General features: G+C 43.1%; 1 protein-coding gene across 1 annotated transcript in view; it reads right to left on the bottom strand.

Moving 5' to 3' along the window:
* Positions 1-16,534, bottom strand: part of LOC124775757 — a 77,883-nt gene that overhangs the window by 25,241 nt on the left and 36,108 nt on the right. Inside the window, exon 4 of the mRNA XM_047250586.1 lies at positions 252-537. Within this exon, the coding sequence (XP_047106542.1) occupies positions 252-537 (286 nt within the window). The remainder of the gene's footprint in view (positions 1-251; positions 538-16,534) is intronic.

Genomic DNA, 16,534 nt, shown 5'->3' on the forward strand with positions numbered 1-16,534 from the left:
TGGGCACCAAACTTTCGTTTTGTGCATCCTAGGAGTATGAATCGATCACAACCGACACCGCACTGTATGACTATTTGTTGTGCAGAACTGAATATAATGTGTTTTTCAAACTTTAGGAAGAGTTGATGTTCAGAGAATCACCTAATAATTCGTTGAGAAACATCGTTAACCATCTCGTCTATTGCTTTCTCTCTAATGGGATGCCTTATAATGTCGTCTGCAAAAAGTACCAGTTCTGCTTGTTGACTCACCGGGGAAGATGAGCAGGCGGCCGGGGAGTAGGGCGACGTGTCGGCGGCGCCACTGCGGGAAGACGAGCCCCTTGAGCACGAGCAGCGGGCCGGCGCGCGCCAGCCCGGCGGCGCACGGCGAGGCGGCGGGCCCCGTGCGGAAGCGCAGCGCGTGCTGCAGCCAGGGGTCGATGCCGAGGCGCGCGCGCCGCCCCGCGTCCCACCAGCCCAGCCGCCGCAGAAAGCGCTCCTGCTCGCCCAGCGGGCACTCCTCCGATAGCAGCCGACGCGGAGGGCCGCCGCCGTACTGCACACGTCCACAGTCACCTCTTAAGCAGGCGCCTGCAATTTTGCTATTATATTTGAGACGGGACATTTCCGTCACCAGTATCTGCGGATTTGAATTCCCGCTCACCGACTCCAGCGTGGCTGGTGTAATGCATACAGCGGCCGCAAGTGGTGGGAGGGCGATTCCCGCATGGGACGAGCAGCACTGCACTCACAGCAGCAGAGAGATTTTTCCTGTGGGGCGATCAACTTCGCCATATCGCTCGGACGACGGTTCAAAAATGGTTCAAATGACTCTGAGCACTATTATCAAATGGTTCACATGGCTCTGAGCACTATGGGACTTAACATCTGAGGTCATCAGTCCCCTAGAACTTAGAACCATTTAAACCTAACTAACCTAAGGACATCACACACATTCATGCCCGAGGCAGGACTCGAACCTGCGACCGTAGCAGCAGCGCGGTTCCAGACTGTAGGGCCTTAACCCATCAGCCACAGCGGCCGGCTGGACGACATTTATTGAACACATTCGAACAAGAAATGAACTCAGGAAGCACTGTGCCGTAGCAAGTGATGGCATTCGAAAACACCAAGAGATGCTTTAAAGAACAGATAAAACTTTCTTAGACTGAGCACTAAATATCAACCACTAACACAGCTCTCACCGCCGGCCGGAGTGCCCGAGGGGCTCTAGGCGCTTCAGTCTGGAACCGCATGACCGCTACGGTCGCAGGTTCGAATCCTGCCTCGGGCATGGATGTGTGTGATGTCCTTAGATTAGTTACGTTTAAGTAGTTCTAAGTTCTAGGGGACTGATGACCTCAGATGTTAAGTCCCATAGTGCTCAGACCCCTTTGAACCATTTGATAACAGCATAATATTTCTCGGAAAATTTTCGTGTGATCTGATTATCATATGCCCGTAAAAGGTTAAAATTAAGAATTTTAGCAATTTTCACCTTCAGTAGTATGATGTCAATGAGTTTGACCGAGATTTCCTGATTGAACAGCGGCAATTTGGAGGGGAGTGTAGTTTCGGGCGCCGTTGGAAGCGGTCAGGCTGTGTTATTGTTAGGAGAAAGTTTTATCTGATGAGCGGTGAAATAAGCATTACTTCGCGTGTGTGAATTATTGTGAGTTCCTACTTTCGGACATAGATGTTTTTCGGCACCTGAAGAACTTGTTACTCTACGGGTTGCGTGTGATACAAGCCGCACTTATACGGTTTCAGTGTGCAGCCATTTTGGAATTTATAGTTTGATATACTGTGGAACTTTAACGGATTTCTACAGATAACTCACGCAATTAGTCGTGGTTTATTTTTTTTCTGTCGCAATGAGACAACATAGAGGACTGGTAGAAGTCGAGCTGGACACGATAGTAATTGCTGGAGCCCTCAAGTCTGTGAGTGCAGTCGTCTTCCATTTCAAGTTATTCAGTTATGGATTATTCTTCAAAAGATACGATCCTACTTTCATACAATGGTTCTCTTAAGTTGCTTTCCGTCAAGATATCTTTTCTTATTGTGCTTTTTTTTTTAAGAAAAGATTCAACCTTTTGGCATTTGCCACGCGCCCATGCAGCTATCTGAACAGTGTAGTGTCAGTTATGGCGATAAGAACGTAAGGACAGCACAACAGCCAAACCCCGAACGGAGAAATTCACTGAGCCGGCTGGTAGTCGAACCGAGAACTCTTGGGTTACTATCCCTCCGCGCCGACCGCGCAACTACCGTGGCGGACATTGTACATTGTGTTGAATGAAGATATTTCTGCACGGTACGCGAGAGTTACAACTCAGGTTCAGAGGACAGTGACAGATCAACTTGGTTTCCATGACCGCTTTGTCTTCTAGAAGCCACTGATTACAAAAATGGCTCTGAGCGCTATGGGACTTAACTTCTGAGGTATCAGTCCTCTAGAACTTAGAACTACTTAAACCTAACTAACCTAAGGACATTACACACAGCCATGCCCGAGGCAGGATTCGAACCTGCGACCGTAGCGGTTGCGCGGTTCCAGACTGTAGCGCCTAGAACCGCTCGGCCACCCCGGCCGGCTCACTGATCACAAAAAAGCAACATGTGACGTAACTGAGACTGATGAAAAAATAAGTAAAATTCTGTGAAACAATGAGCTAGACGCACGATGTCCTATTCAGACGGATCTGTGTTGTTTCGATGAGTGTGTACAGGGTGCATTGTGGTGACGGGGGAGTTTCATGATATTGGTGTCGTAATCTGCGGCATTCTTGTCACCCTACGCTAAATGTTTGGCATCTTTCTTTTCTGTATCAGTGTGATGTGTTCCGGCTCGACAGTGTCGCGTTTGAAGAAAACCAGATGTATTTGTTGGACGGCCGTTCACGCATAATTAAGCAATACAGTAGCGAAGTTGCACCAAGAACTGCATTGCTGAATATTACTGAGGTGTACAGGCGACAGCAGTTGAACGAGCGTACTGTTTTCCGTTGTACGATGTTACCACTGGTTGAGGTGGCGCAGTGATTAGCACATTGGACACACATGGGGGGGTGGGGGGGGGGGACGACGGTTGAAACCCACGTCCCGCCATCCGGATTTAGATTTTTATGGTTTCCCTAAATCGCTTCAGGCAAATGTCCGGCTGCTTCCTTTGAAAGGGCACGGCCGATTTTCTTCACTATCCTTCCCTAATCCGAGCTTGTTCTCTGTCTCTAATGACCTCGTTGTCGACGGGACGTTAAGCACTAATGTCCCGCTCCTCCACCAGTTAGCAACAGACGTATGTTCGAAAGCAGCCGTTTGTGTCTGATGCTACTCGAGCGTAATGACGCTGACGACTTCGAGTAGTCGCGGGCCAAGCGAAAGGCAAAAGACAGGAATACGAGACGTAGCAGAACAAACGTACCTCCCCCGGTTAGCTCTTAACCGGCCCCTTTTTTCTTTTTTCTTCTTCTGTCATCAGATTTTACGACCCCTCTATGCCTGTGCTATTATGGGGTCTATCTTGCCACCCACTCGGTACGGCTCTAATACAGATGAATGTTCAGAAAAATAATGTTTACGGTCGTTTATTTCCTTTGTGCGGAAGGAAGCATGACGCCAGGAGGGCGAGTTAGAGGCACGACCTTCAACGACGCGTGACGGGAGGTGCGTGATGCGCGCGCGTCATTGTCTCCCCTGGTGCGGGGGAAGTCACGAGTCGGGCAGGAAGGCAGGAAGCGGCTGACGTGTCGGCAGGTGCGGCGCTAGTGCTAATGCTGATGCTAATGGCCGGGTTTGGCCGCCGTCTCCGGGCAACGGTTCTCCTGCTGGGAGCAGCGTGGGAAAACACCCAGTCCGTGCAGGTGAGTCGTTCATGCATCCGCTTTTAAGCAAAGCGACGATGTCCCAGCTCAGTGAGCTGCCATTTCCGTGTGACAGACACTGGGCTATGTAGGTGCCACCTGCGTCTGCATTACTGACTCTCGTTATCATCGGAAGACCACATTCACTATTCGTTGGAATTGCGAATCTCAGAAACAGTACAGTGAATGTGCTCGGAGTATCTGGTAAAGTTTGTAGAAGTTTCCGTGAACTGAGCTGCATATTGCAGTCACTTACAATAATATAAACTGAAGAACATATGTTCTTCCTGAAATCTCCATCCATTAGCGGCAATGTCTATAATGTCGAATAAACTTCGTGGAAATAAAACTCACTTGAAGGGTTTGGCCTTCTCAGACGAGCTTCTAATTCTCTACAACAGAGAAAAAACATTAACTCCCTAGGAAAATGATAATTAAAATTCTTCTGGGGATTGTACCATATTACAACGGCCTTCCTCAGCGCGTGACTGGTTTTGGTGGAGGAAAGGTGGCTCTGTTTATTGCAAACGATCGGTGTCAGTATATAATATTTGTGAAATTTTACTGCCATTATAATATAACAGGTTAGTCATGACGAAAGGGGAGAGGGTAATGCTCGGTTTACACTAGCAAGTTATTGCAGAAATTTACTTGCGCGGAGGAACTTGCCGCGCGATTTGCGAGTGTAAACATATCGCCAAGTCGACTTGCGACCGTAGCAATTTATTGCGGAAGTGACTTGCTGCACGTTTTCCGCTTCCAGTGTGAACACCACGCAAGAGGTATCTGCAAGTAACTTGCAGCTTTTAGGATTTATTTCTACTTCCTGAAAATAGGAAGTGCAAGTCATAGTAAGTATGTTGTCTGCATAACACTAATATTTAACATTTTACTTAATGTGGTGACTTAATTTTATACAACCATCTTACGTATTATATGCAAACAAATTTCAGAAATGGAGGAGAAACGGGAATGGATGTATCAGGATACAGAACATTTTATTGAAGCCGTGGAGAGCTACCCCGAAATACGGAACGTGCATAACCGAGACTTCAAGGATAGAGTGTAGAAGATGAGCGCATTATATGAAATCTCGTCGAAATTCGACACGTCTATAAAAGAAGTACATAGAAAGTAGCATAACTTGAAGACACAACCCCTTAGCCACCTGCATCCACTCGCCTGTTGTTTTAGGAGTCTAAAAAAGACGATGTGTAATTATTACATGTTCTATTTACTTAGCTTGTCACTTTCCATTTTATGAGCATTAGAAAAAAACATTTTTATAGGCATATCATTCTGTAAAATGCAGTTTATTTTAATAAAAATTTAATTTCATTGTTGTGTTTTCACATACCTTCAAATAATTTTCCCTTTTCAAGACGTTAAAAATGGCTCTACATACATCGGGTACGATCAGAGAAATCGTGCTGACGGGAATATGAAAGAAGTACATTAGGGACTTGCATCAGTCTCCTACAAAGAAAAGATTTCAAAATTCAAACTTTTTTTGGTTCTATGTTTCACATAAATAAATGAAATGCCTATTTTATTCGTAGCTCACCGGTAGCTTTAAATTATAGAGTGACTAGCAAACGTTCCTTTGCTGAAATAGCAGTACCGAAGTTTGTGTCTCGTTCTGATATGACGGGCTTTATTAACATCAACAAATACTCCAGATAATTTGAGGACATTCTGTAAAACTATCCATGCTCTCGATACTAAGTTCTTACAAAAGGTTACTATAGGCACCGTTTTGCGATCTTCTCATTATCTACTCTCTAAACCAAATAGTTCTCTTTTTATTTTTCACGTTTTGCATTAGAATTGCAAGAGCTGCAGCATATCTCACCCGCCTACTTGTCATTTTACACTTCGGCTGACACTCGTAGTGGTACTGAAAGCATATGTAAACAGTATCAGCAAGTTGTTGACGCAAGTTTCTTGCCAAAGCACTTGCGGAAGAATCTTGCTTAATTCTTGCGCTGCTGTGTAAACACAGCTGCAAGCGGCTAGCAATAACTTGCAGCAATAACTTCTGCAAGTGACTTGCTAGTGTAAGCCCAGCTTCAGAAAGAATCTATTCGTGGGCTAGCCGAACATCATGAATAAAGAGGACGGCTACAAGCTTTGGGCTTCCCAGCTGCCTACTATCCCAGTCCACTGGGCCGCGAGCGGTTGTGGGGCAGGTGCCTCAGTGGCTACGGACGCGACAGCCTACACAAAATAGCTGCAGGGCTACATAATTACACTTGATGGTGCAACTGCCTCTAATTGTTTAAATAAAGAGTGAAAATAAAGACTTATGTCCAGTACAGGCCGAGACCTTTTCTCACCAGTTCCTAGGAAGAGGTGAAGGTCACGTGCCTTAGGTTAGTGGAGGTAGCCCAAGTGCCCTTTTCTTCTGGCCATTTTCTTATGTTAGAAGAAGTAGCTCAATTGACCTATCTTCTCCAAAAATTCAGACTTTCCACCAGGGGGAGTGTGACACTTTCCCGCCATCTTGAATGACGTCAGTCCCATTTTCAGTTGACGTCACGATAGCCATATTGGATGACGTTACTTCCTCTTAAGGGTAGGCAACCCAATCCCCCTGAAGGGCAGGCAACCCGCACGTTTGCCGTGACACCCTCGTCACCGCACTACTAACATTAATTTGCTGAACTAGTATTGATGTTGATTTCACTGTTTAGCCTTTCTTATACTGCTCGTTGCTGTGTTCAAACGTTCCTTTAGAAACAAATTTGGAGGCATATATGTAATTGCTATGGGATGTAGAAATGAAAAATGTACGAGGTTAGTGCAAATCGCTGCTACAGATTGCAACGCCTTCAACGGTTCTGCGCAGATATCGTAGATACGATACTGTTACAGTACTTTTCCTTCTACAGGCAATAAAAATCAAGTCAAGTTCTTGGGACTGTCATTTTTGTTCCGTCAACGGATCGTACGTCTGTCTATTCATTACCTTACGCACCAGGTCCTTTTAGTAAAACAGCATAGGTATAACCGAAAAAAACATTAGCGTTGTCGGTGTTAATTATGAGTATAAGCTTCAAACGAAATCGACAACAAAACAACAAGTAACGGTCTGGTAATTTGCTAAGACCTGCGCGTTCTCACTGTGATCATTTGAAATATTTGTCTCTGAAACCACTGTGAATAGAGCATATATCTGCGTGATGCAGTCTCATATGCTTCTGCTTAAATACGCGGTTGTAATGAAGTGTATGATATCATTTTGTCAATGTTCAACGCATTTTTGGTTTACGTGATGTGGCCTGATCGAACACAGCAAATATTCAGAAATACAAGCCGCTTTTTACAGATTTATGTTGTTTCTTTTTCCCACGAGAGTGTTACAGGAATTTCGGCCAGTGCCGCATTACGCTTTTTGAACGACACAGATTCTGTTGGGAAAGGCTGACTTCTCAACGAGAGGTATTAAAAAAAAAACCTGTTGGTGTGTTGTATTATTAGCGTCAAAAGTGGTTTGCCTGAAAACTTTCAGACCATGTAGAAGTGTGGAAGGAAACGGAAGATTCACACATCACAGTACATTTATTACAAATACAGCAAATAGGACACGTTAGTAACTAGTGACATCAGTATTTGCCAGCTTTGTGGTGATCTCTTAACATTCTAAATCCGGTCAACAGAAGTGCTCTTAAGCTTGTACTATTATGTAGGCTCTCGCTCGACAAGTAACCATTGTTTCTGATACGTCTTCCTTTAGTAATAGGTTAATAGCATTATTTAGAATATCTGCATAATTCATACCATGTCTTGCTCTTTTAATGGGAGTTTTATGCTGCATAATTTTTTTTCTGATTTTCCGATCTGCTGCTATTTATAGCTTTCTCTCAAGACAGTTTACTAAGCTGAAGCAATACACACAGAAGCCGGAACGTGAGTCGAAGCCTCTCTCCACCTCCTTTACCACGCTCGATGACATAAGCCCGCGGCCTCTCCGGTCTATAGTTAGAGAAGTGATTTATAATCTTTTATCAGAATGACAGCATGTAACGACTTGGGCTACAACGAAAACAAAAGCAGTTTAATTTTGTCCTCTTTGTATCTTGGTTGGGACCTGTATTGAAACAAAGTAAAGGATATTTCCATGTTGATACGGAGAGGGGTGAAGCAGTGGTAAGACACTAGACTAGCATGCGGGAGGACGACATTCCAAATCCCCATACGGCCATCCAGATTTAGGTTTTCCATGATTTCCCTTCATCTCTTAAGGTAACTTGCCTGTCAGTACGCTTAGATAAACTTTTTTGTTTTTCTTTTCTAAACGATGTTTAGAACATTTCGAACAAAATGGTGGTTAAATGAGCTGTATTGGACATCAGGTAGTTGTTTGAAAATCAGCTTAAAGATCTCTCAGTGTGCAGCCACATCTATGTTTCAGCTGCTTTCACACACCAATGTTACCATTAGACTCCCGTTCGAGAAACAAGTACTATACAACTGATTTTCAAGTTGGCAGCCCTGTTAGAAGATACACTTTGGGATGCTCTAATGTTTCCCCTATATATTTCGGGTCTTCGAGCATTGTTTTCCTTATAAACTTTTCTGTGGGTTGAGTTGTTACTATTTAAGTTATTACGCATGTAACTTGTTTCAATGTAGCGCAGTAAGCATGCGTGAAGTTCTAAAGTTGCTAGGATTATATTGCGGGTTTTATACAATGACTGTTGGCAACTGATTCCACGAAAATGGATTCAGCTAAAAATTGGGTCCTTGAGGCAATTAATGATGCCAGAATAACAAGAAGATTCTCTGCCTCGTGATGACTGGGTGTTGTGTGACGTCCTTAGGTTAGTTAGGTTTAAGTAGTTCCAAGTTCTAGGGGACTGATGACCATAGATGTTAAGTCCCATAGTGCTCAGAGCAATAACAAGGAGAAACAAGAAAAGGAAGAGAGAAGATGAGGAACATGTAAACCAAGAAGATTATGCAGCTGGAATGTATAAGGAACAGCGCAAGTGAATCATAAAACATATGTATCTTTGAACTGAATTTAAATTTTCTGATGTGTTTATTTCACGCACAAAAAAATCTATGTGAGCTAGAGGTCTGAAATTTGGAGAGAAGTAGACTGCAGACACTAACGGCCTACCAACAGGAAGGAAAAGACATTCTTGTTAATCATAAAAAGTAAAATTGATTTTGATTATCAAATATAAATATTCCAGAATAATAACTTGTAGCTGAGATGACATTATTGTAGTCTACTTTTTAGAGAGACATGTTCTTAACGTGCGCTTGAAGTTTCAAGCATATAGGCAAGATAATCAGTGCATAGATTCCAGGTATGGACCAACACACAAAAATGTATTTCACTGACCTTCACGATAAATTGTAGTTAAGCTAATGTGAGAGCTAATGTTATTAATGTTATATCAAAATGTTCAGCAAGAAAGACTTCTACTCCCCTACAATTTTTATCCTACTAAGCGTTCACGTTTTTAGTTAGAGCCGAGTAAACTTTATGAAAATTGTTATTATTTTTCCAGAAGCTCACAGGAATGTTACATTACGGCAAATTTCAGGATGTTTCTTTCTAAAAGGAGACGTGAGCTTGATGTCTGTTCTAACGACATCGAGGCCGACAGGATATTACATCCTATCTTACTTTCTTTCCTTTGTTTTTACGTGATGCACAGTGCGGAGCGTGCAACGACGGTGGAGCTCACTACAGACGCGTCTGCTGTGTCCCTCGCAGCAGACACTGTGGACTGCGGCAGTGCGGCGCCCTGCTCTCGTGCGCTGCCCCGCGGTCTCGCTCGGTCGCCTCGCGTGTCCCGGCATGCTCTGCGCGGCGTGCCCGGCGTGCGCAGAATACCAGAGGCCGCCATGGCACGGCAGATGGATTCGGCCCGCGGCGCGAGCAGTAGGAGGCACCCGCGCCCAAATGCCGCTTTGTTCTCCACCGAGGCGTCCAGCACCGTGCTTTCCCACGTGTAGGCAGGTTACAGCATAGCTGAGTGCCTTTTTTGAAGTGCAATAAGCTATGTTCAACGTAAACAAACTCTCGAGAATTTACGGTCTATTGTTAATTTTTACTTGTTGACCGTCTAATTACAAATGAGTGAAACACAGCTTTCGTGCCATACGCATATCGCCTTTATTCTCTGCAAGACATTTTCAGTAGCCTGTAATATTTACATATTTTTACTATTTGGTTTATATGTTTTTCACTATTTTTACTATTTGGTTTGTCTGCAAAAAATAAGTACATATTCCAGGCCACTGAAGATGCCTTGCAGAGAATAAAGGTGAAACTCGTATGGCACGAAGATTGTGTTTCAATCAGTTGTAGTTAGACGGTCAACAAGTAAAAATAAATACTATACCGTGATATTACACGCAAGACAGGACTACAAAAGTCTGGAGAATTTGTCTAGAGGTGCAGTATTTTTTGCAGACGCCGCGATATTCTGTAAATGAATATCTGCCTTTCATGGAACCGTAACTGTAAATAACGGCTGATTTAATCTACTATAACTATGAGGGGCGTTCAAAAATGGTTCAAATGTCTCTGAGCACTATGGGACTTAACTTCTGAGGTCATCAGTCCCCTAGAACTTAGAACTACTTAAACCTAACTAACCTAAGGACATCACACACATCCATTCCCGAGGCAGGATTCGAACCTGCGATCGTACCGGTCGCGCGGTCCGAGACCGTAGCGCCTAGAACCGCTCGGCCACTCCGGCCGGCGAGGGGCGTTCAGTAAGCAATGCAACACACTTTTTTCTGAAGGCAAATGGTTTTATTCAGGATTCTAATGTACTCTACTATTCCCTGCTCGTTTGGCTACAAAACCGTATTTTTCAACATAATCTACGTTCAGTGTGATGGCCTTACGCAACCCTATTGAGAGGGCCTGTGTTATTCTGATCATTTCTAAACTGACACACAATATTTTAGCGCGACGCAATCTGACTTTTAATACTCCCTACAAAAGAACAGCCCTGACTAACAATAACCGACACTCTTCATGAATCACTTACCTCACAAAAATCTTCGTTACTCGAGCTACTGCAATACTGCGAGCGCCAATACTGCCAGCTAAATAAAAGATTCTAACTACTGAAGACACTAACTGCTGATAGGCATATAGTTAGCAAATGAAAGATTTTGATAGAGAACAAACATTGTATTTACCTTGATAGTGTTCAAAAGTCATAATATACAGGGTGGTCCATTGATCGTGACCGGACCAAATATCTCACGAAACAAGCGTCAAACGAAAAAAACTACAATGAACGAAGCTTGTCTAACTTGAAGGGGGAAACCAGATGCTTGGCCCGCTAGATGGCGCTGCCATAGGTCAAACGGATATCAACTGCGTTTTTTTTTTTAAATAGGCACCTCCATTTTTATTACATATTCGTGTAGTACGTAAAGAAATATGAATGTTTTAGTTGGACCACTTTTTTCGCTTTGTGATAGATGACGCTGTAATAGTCACAAACATATGGCTCACAATTTTAGATGAACAGTTGGTAACAGGTAGGTTTTTTTAAAATTAAAATACAGAACGTAGGTACGTTTGAACATTTTATTTCGGTTGTTCCAATGTGATACATATACCTTTCTGAACTCATCTTTTCTGAGAACGCATGCTGTTATAGCGTGATTACCTGTAAATACCATATTAATGCAATAAATGCTCAAAATAATGTCCGTCAACCTCAACGCATTTGGCAATACGTGTAACGACATTCCTCTCAACAGCGAGTAATTCGCCTTCCGTAATGTTCGCAAATGCATTGACAATGCGCTGATGCATGTTGTCAGGCGTTGTCGGTGGATCACGATAGCAAATATCCTTCAGCTTTCTCCACAGTAAGAAATCCGGGGACGTCAGATCCGGTGAACGTGCGGGCCATGCTTCAACGACCAATCCACCTGTCATGAAATATGCTATTCGATACCGTTTCAACCGCACGGGAGCTATGTGCCGGACATCCATCATGTTCGAAGTACATCACCGTTCTGTCATGCTGTGAAACATCTTGTAGTAACATCCGTGAACATTACGTAGGAAATCAACATACATTGCACCATTTAGACTGCCACCGATAAAATGGGGTCCAATTATCCTTCCTCCCATATTGCCGCACCGTACATTAACCCGCCAAGGTCGCTGATGTTCCACTTGTCGCAGCCATCGTGGATTTTCCGTTTCCCAATAGTGCATATTATGCCGGTTTTCGTTGCCGCTGTTGGTGAATGACGCTTCGTCGCTAAATAGAACGCGCTCAAAAAATCTGTCATCGTCCCGTAATTTCTCTTGTGCCCAGTGGCAGAAGTGTACACGAAGTTCAAAGTCGTCGCCATGCAATTCCTGGTGCATAGAAATATGGTACGGGTGCAATCGATGTTGATGTAGTATTCTCAACACCAACTTTTTTGAGATTCCCGATTCTCGCGCAATTTGTCTGCTACTGATGTGCGGATTAGCCGCGACACAGCTAAAACACCTACTTGGGCAACATCATTTGTTGCAGGTCGTGGTTGACGTTTCACATGTGGCTGAACACTTCCTGTTTCCTTAAATAACGTAACTATCCGGCGAACGGTCCGGACACTTGGATGATGTCGTCCAGGATACTGAGCAGCATACATTGCACACACCCGTTGGGCATTTTGATCACAATAGCCATACATCAACACGATATCGACCTTTTCCGCAATTGGTAAACGGTCAATTTTAATACGGGTAATGTATCACGAAGCAAATACCATCCGCACTGGTGGAATGTTACGTGATACCACGTACTTATACGTTTGTGACTATTACAGCGCCACCTATCACAAAGCGAAAAAAGTGGTCCAACTAAAACATTCACATTTCTTTAGGTACTACACGAACGTGTAATAAAAAATGGGGGTTCTATTTTAAAAAACGCAGTTGACATCCGTTTGACCGATGGCAGCGCCATCTTGCGGGCCAGCCATAGCGCCATCTGGTTTCCCCCTTCAAGCTAGACGAGTTTCGTTCTTTGTAGTTTTTTAGTTTGATGCTTATTTCGTGAGCTCTTTGGCCCGGTCACTATCAATGGACCACCCTGTATATACGAGTATTCTTGACATCTATTTTGACAAATTTCCTTCTTCTGACGGACACACGTCCAGATCGTCCGCTCAAAACTCTAGCATCTCTCCCCCCACATCCACCACTCCTGGCGGCTCACCTCCAACTGCACAACTCTAAAGCGAATATTCCAACAATGAGTCCAACGAGCCATAGACTGCACACAGCGCAGTCAGCGATTTTCATACAGAGCACCAAGTGGCGTTACCAACATAAAACCCTGAACAGCCTACTTACACTTCTTACGCACCATTATTTAAATGTTATAACCACTGGCGCTGTTAATAATTAATAAAGACATCACGACCTTAAAGAAACCAAGATAACAATAGTACTCTAACACTATTTGCCGAGTGCATCGTTTAACTATAGTAACAGCCAGCAAAAACTCTGTTTGTTGTTAACAAGAAATGTAATCGTTGAAATGACCACACACAAGGTGCTGACTAACCACTAATACGCACTTTTCGGCCAGTCCCCTTAGTAGGTGTCTGTAATGCTCACTGTTACCTGGAGTTTGTAAGCAGACAGTGCAAGAGGTTGTCACCAGTATTTGACCGATTCCTCCTACCGACGTCCTGGGTTACATATGAAACTACTCTACAGTTTATCACCATACTGTTGACACTAATCCACCTGTCGGACGAAAACGTTAAGCTCGGCAACTCCCACTGGTACTATTAGAGAAGAATGTGGTACTCACGCCACAGGTTTCCATTCCTGACTTTCCTTACTGTTTCATATTCATCGTTATCCGTAACAGTCCAAAAGGAAACTAGACACGGCAACCACTCACCACAGTCACGACAGATATATGAAATTAGTACCCTACGATGACGGAAGAGGACAACCCTACACGTAATTTGAGCACATCCCACCGAAACCCCTGAAACTGGTTCGAAGCTTTCGGATTATAACTAATAACTAGGCAACCTCTCTTCGCTGGAATTAGCTACTCGAAAGTGTAAGCAATGAGCTAAATCATCTGGAACTTAATCACACATTTCAAATATATACCTACATGGCTAAGCTCAGAAATTTGGTCCCTTCACTATTACACTCCTGACACACAGAATTTACTACTCCAATGCAGACTGATTTGGACATTGTCCTGTGACGGAATTTTCCTTACGCCTACTTATTTTCTTCTGTTTCTTTTCTTTTATTAATGTCATCTATGTGCTATAAGATATTTAAATTTGTGTAGATATGTATCTGTTGTCGTGTGAGTGCTATGCCCGAGGAAATTAATATTAATTGAGAAGAAGAAAAGTGCTCTTTTTTTCTGTTTTTCGTGGTTGATAGCACGAAAGGCACGATACGTTCAAGCAGAAGAGAGTCAGATTAATTGTCGGTGTGGAAGATTGTTTAAAAACACAGACTGCCGAAGGTCGAGTAGTAATATTTAAAAACGGAAAAAAATGGCTGGGGTTCACTTGATGAACTACTGTAAAACCTGCTTTGACGCTGGAGTGCGCACACGATCTTCAACCACACGTTATTCTGAGCGGCGCATGGGCCAAACATTTCTGTTCGTGAAAATTTCGCTTTTGAGTCACACTTTGGGACTTTAACTTTCTTCGGTGGTTTTGTAGGCTTTTACGATTTCTCGAGTGCGTTTCTGTGAAATTGTAATCCAGTTGTGGAGCTAGTCGGATGTTAGAGTTTATCAAGAGTTAGCCACAGTCTGAACTTGCATGAAATCGTGGGTTGACAAACAGTCGGGAATAGCAATTAATCGTGAGATGATGAACAGCCGAGACTTATATTAATTCTACGATTGACGAACATTTGACTTACTCGGAGAATCTGCGCTCGGAGCTTAGGAATTTTGTAGTGTCACCTTACACTACAAACCTTAATATATTTTAAGCCCACTTGGTACGGGACGTTCATCATGTTACCACCATCTCAGGCTCACTGTAGGCAGCAGTGAACAGTGTTTGTGAAATTTGCTTAAATAAATTTCAGTTTAATAACAAACAATTTGTCTCGGCTATAATGTGTCACAGTAGCTAGCTATTTCACTATGATTTATTTGTGCACTTACAGGAAATGGGTGCAGTTACTTTATTACTTTAACTGAAAGCGGCGGATGCAACCAACCCCCCTACACAACATAAAACCATAGACAATAGTTTGGCTGCATTCCAGTTCAGTCATAGCCCAGGAGGCTAAAAAAAAAACTTCATTCTTTTATCTGGTGAGACAACCTACACACACGGACATAAACACAACTTTGCGATATTTTCTGGGAGAATGAACCACATTGTTTCAAATTAGAAAGAGGCTTACCTTCCCAACTCCACGCTTCCGAATTTCTGGGAGGTTTCTCTTCGTCATAGGCGAATTCTAGTACTTGAAATTTCCTACCAAATGTTCTCAATTGTGCATAATCAAGAGTTCGCTGCTAAATAACTGATCCATTAAATTTTGGGAATCCAGCAGCAAAAACACTATTTCATTTTCTTCTTCTTCTTCATTTTACTCTTTTTCTTCTTCTGCTCATATTTCGGTCGTTTAATTTCGGTCATCTTCAGAGTAATCCGACAGACTGAAGCTACATTACTCGTTTCGTCGTTTTAAACCACACATTCTTGCTGGACGAAGAACGTAATTAGCAAAGATAGTGGTCTCAACCTGGACAAATTATAGAATCCGGCACTTTTTAAAAATAAGCTCGCAAAGTTCAGCTAATAGGGATGCATAGATATTGCGGTATAGATCGACAATGTGTTCACAGATTCAATTTATGCTTATTGTTTGCGCAGATCAATGTCTTTGGCGATATTGTATCTCTGGTTTAAAACGACGGAACGAGTACTGTAGCTTCAGTATTTCGGCTCGCTCTAAAGATGGTCGAAAGGTATACGGTCGAAATATTACGAGAAGAAGAAACAGAGTTAATGCGGCTGCACTCACGAAATTTAATGGACCTTCCAGAACTGCGTCCACCTCCACCCCACTGCGTTATTTGGCCGAAAAAATCTACAACAGGCTACCCAGCTCTCATGTTAGGGAATGAAAGATGTAGAAAAATGTAAAAAAAAGCTCTATGGATCTCTCATCCGGCTGTAATCTAACAATAAATTTTCAGTAACCAACCACAAGGTCGTTAACGAGAGGGCTTATATTCAGTAAAGTGCACATTAGAAACTTTATTCGCATATTCTGTGTATACTCATTCCATAACCTTCACAAACGTACAACTAAAGATTAGACAGCACCTCAACAACACAAGTATTCTGACAATCCTCTGACACAACCTATGGACCTACTTTTTATTTCCTATTAAATGAGTTTACATGTGTGAGTGTTACTTAGGAGAGACGTTCAATAAGTAATGCAAACCTTTTTTCTTGTCAGTTTCGATTGAAATATTGCAGAATTTGTTGTGGGATCTCATGGAATATTCTCGCTTCAGCCCCTGTAGTTTCATGAAGGTTCCATAGGTAGTGTTGCAACACTTAGTCTTCAAAATGGCATCTGTAATGAAGGTGCGTTCAAAGCAGAGAGCTGCTACTGAGTTTCGTTTTGTAGAAAACCAGTGCATCGCAGTTATTCTTAGACGGTTG

Source organism: Schistocerca piceifrons, chromosome 2, assembly GCF_021461385.2.
Source record: "Schistocerca piceifrons isolate TAMUIC-IGC-003096 chromosome 2, iqSchPice1.1, whole genome shotgun sequence".
Taxonomy (NCBI): Eukaryota; Metazoa; Arthropoda; class Insecta; order Orthoptera; family Acrididae; genus Schistocerca; species Schistocerca piceifrons.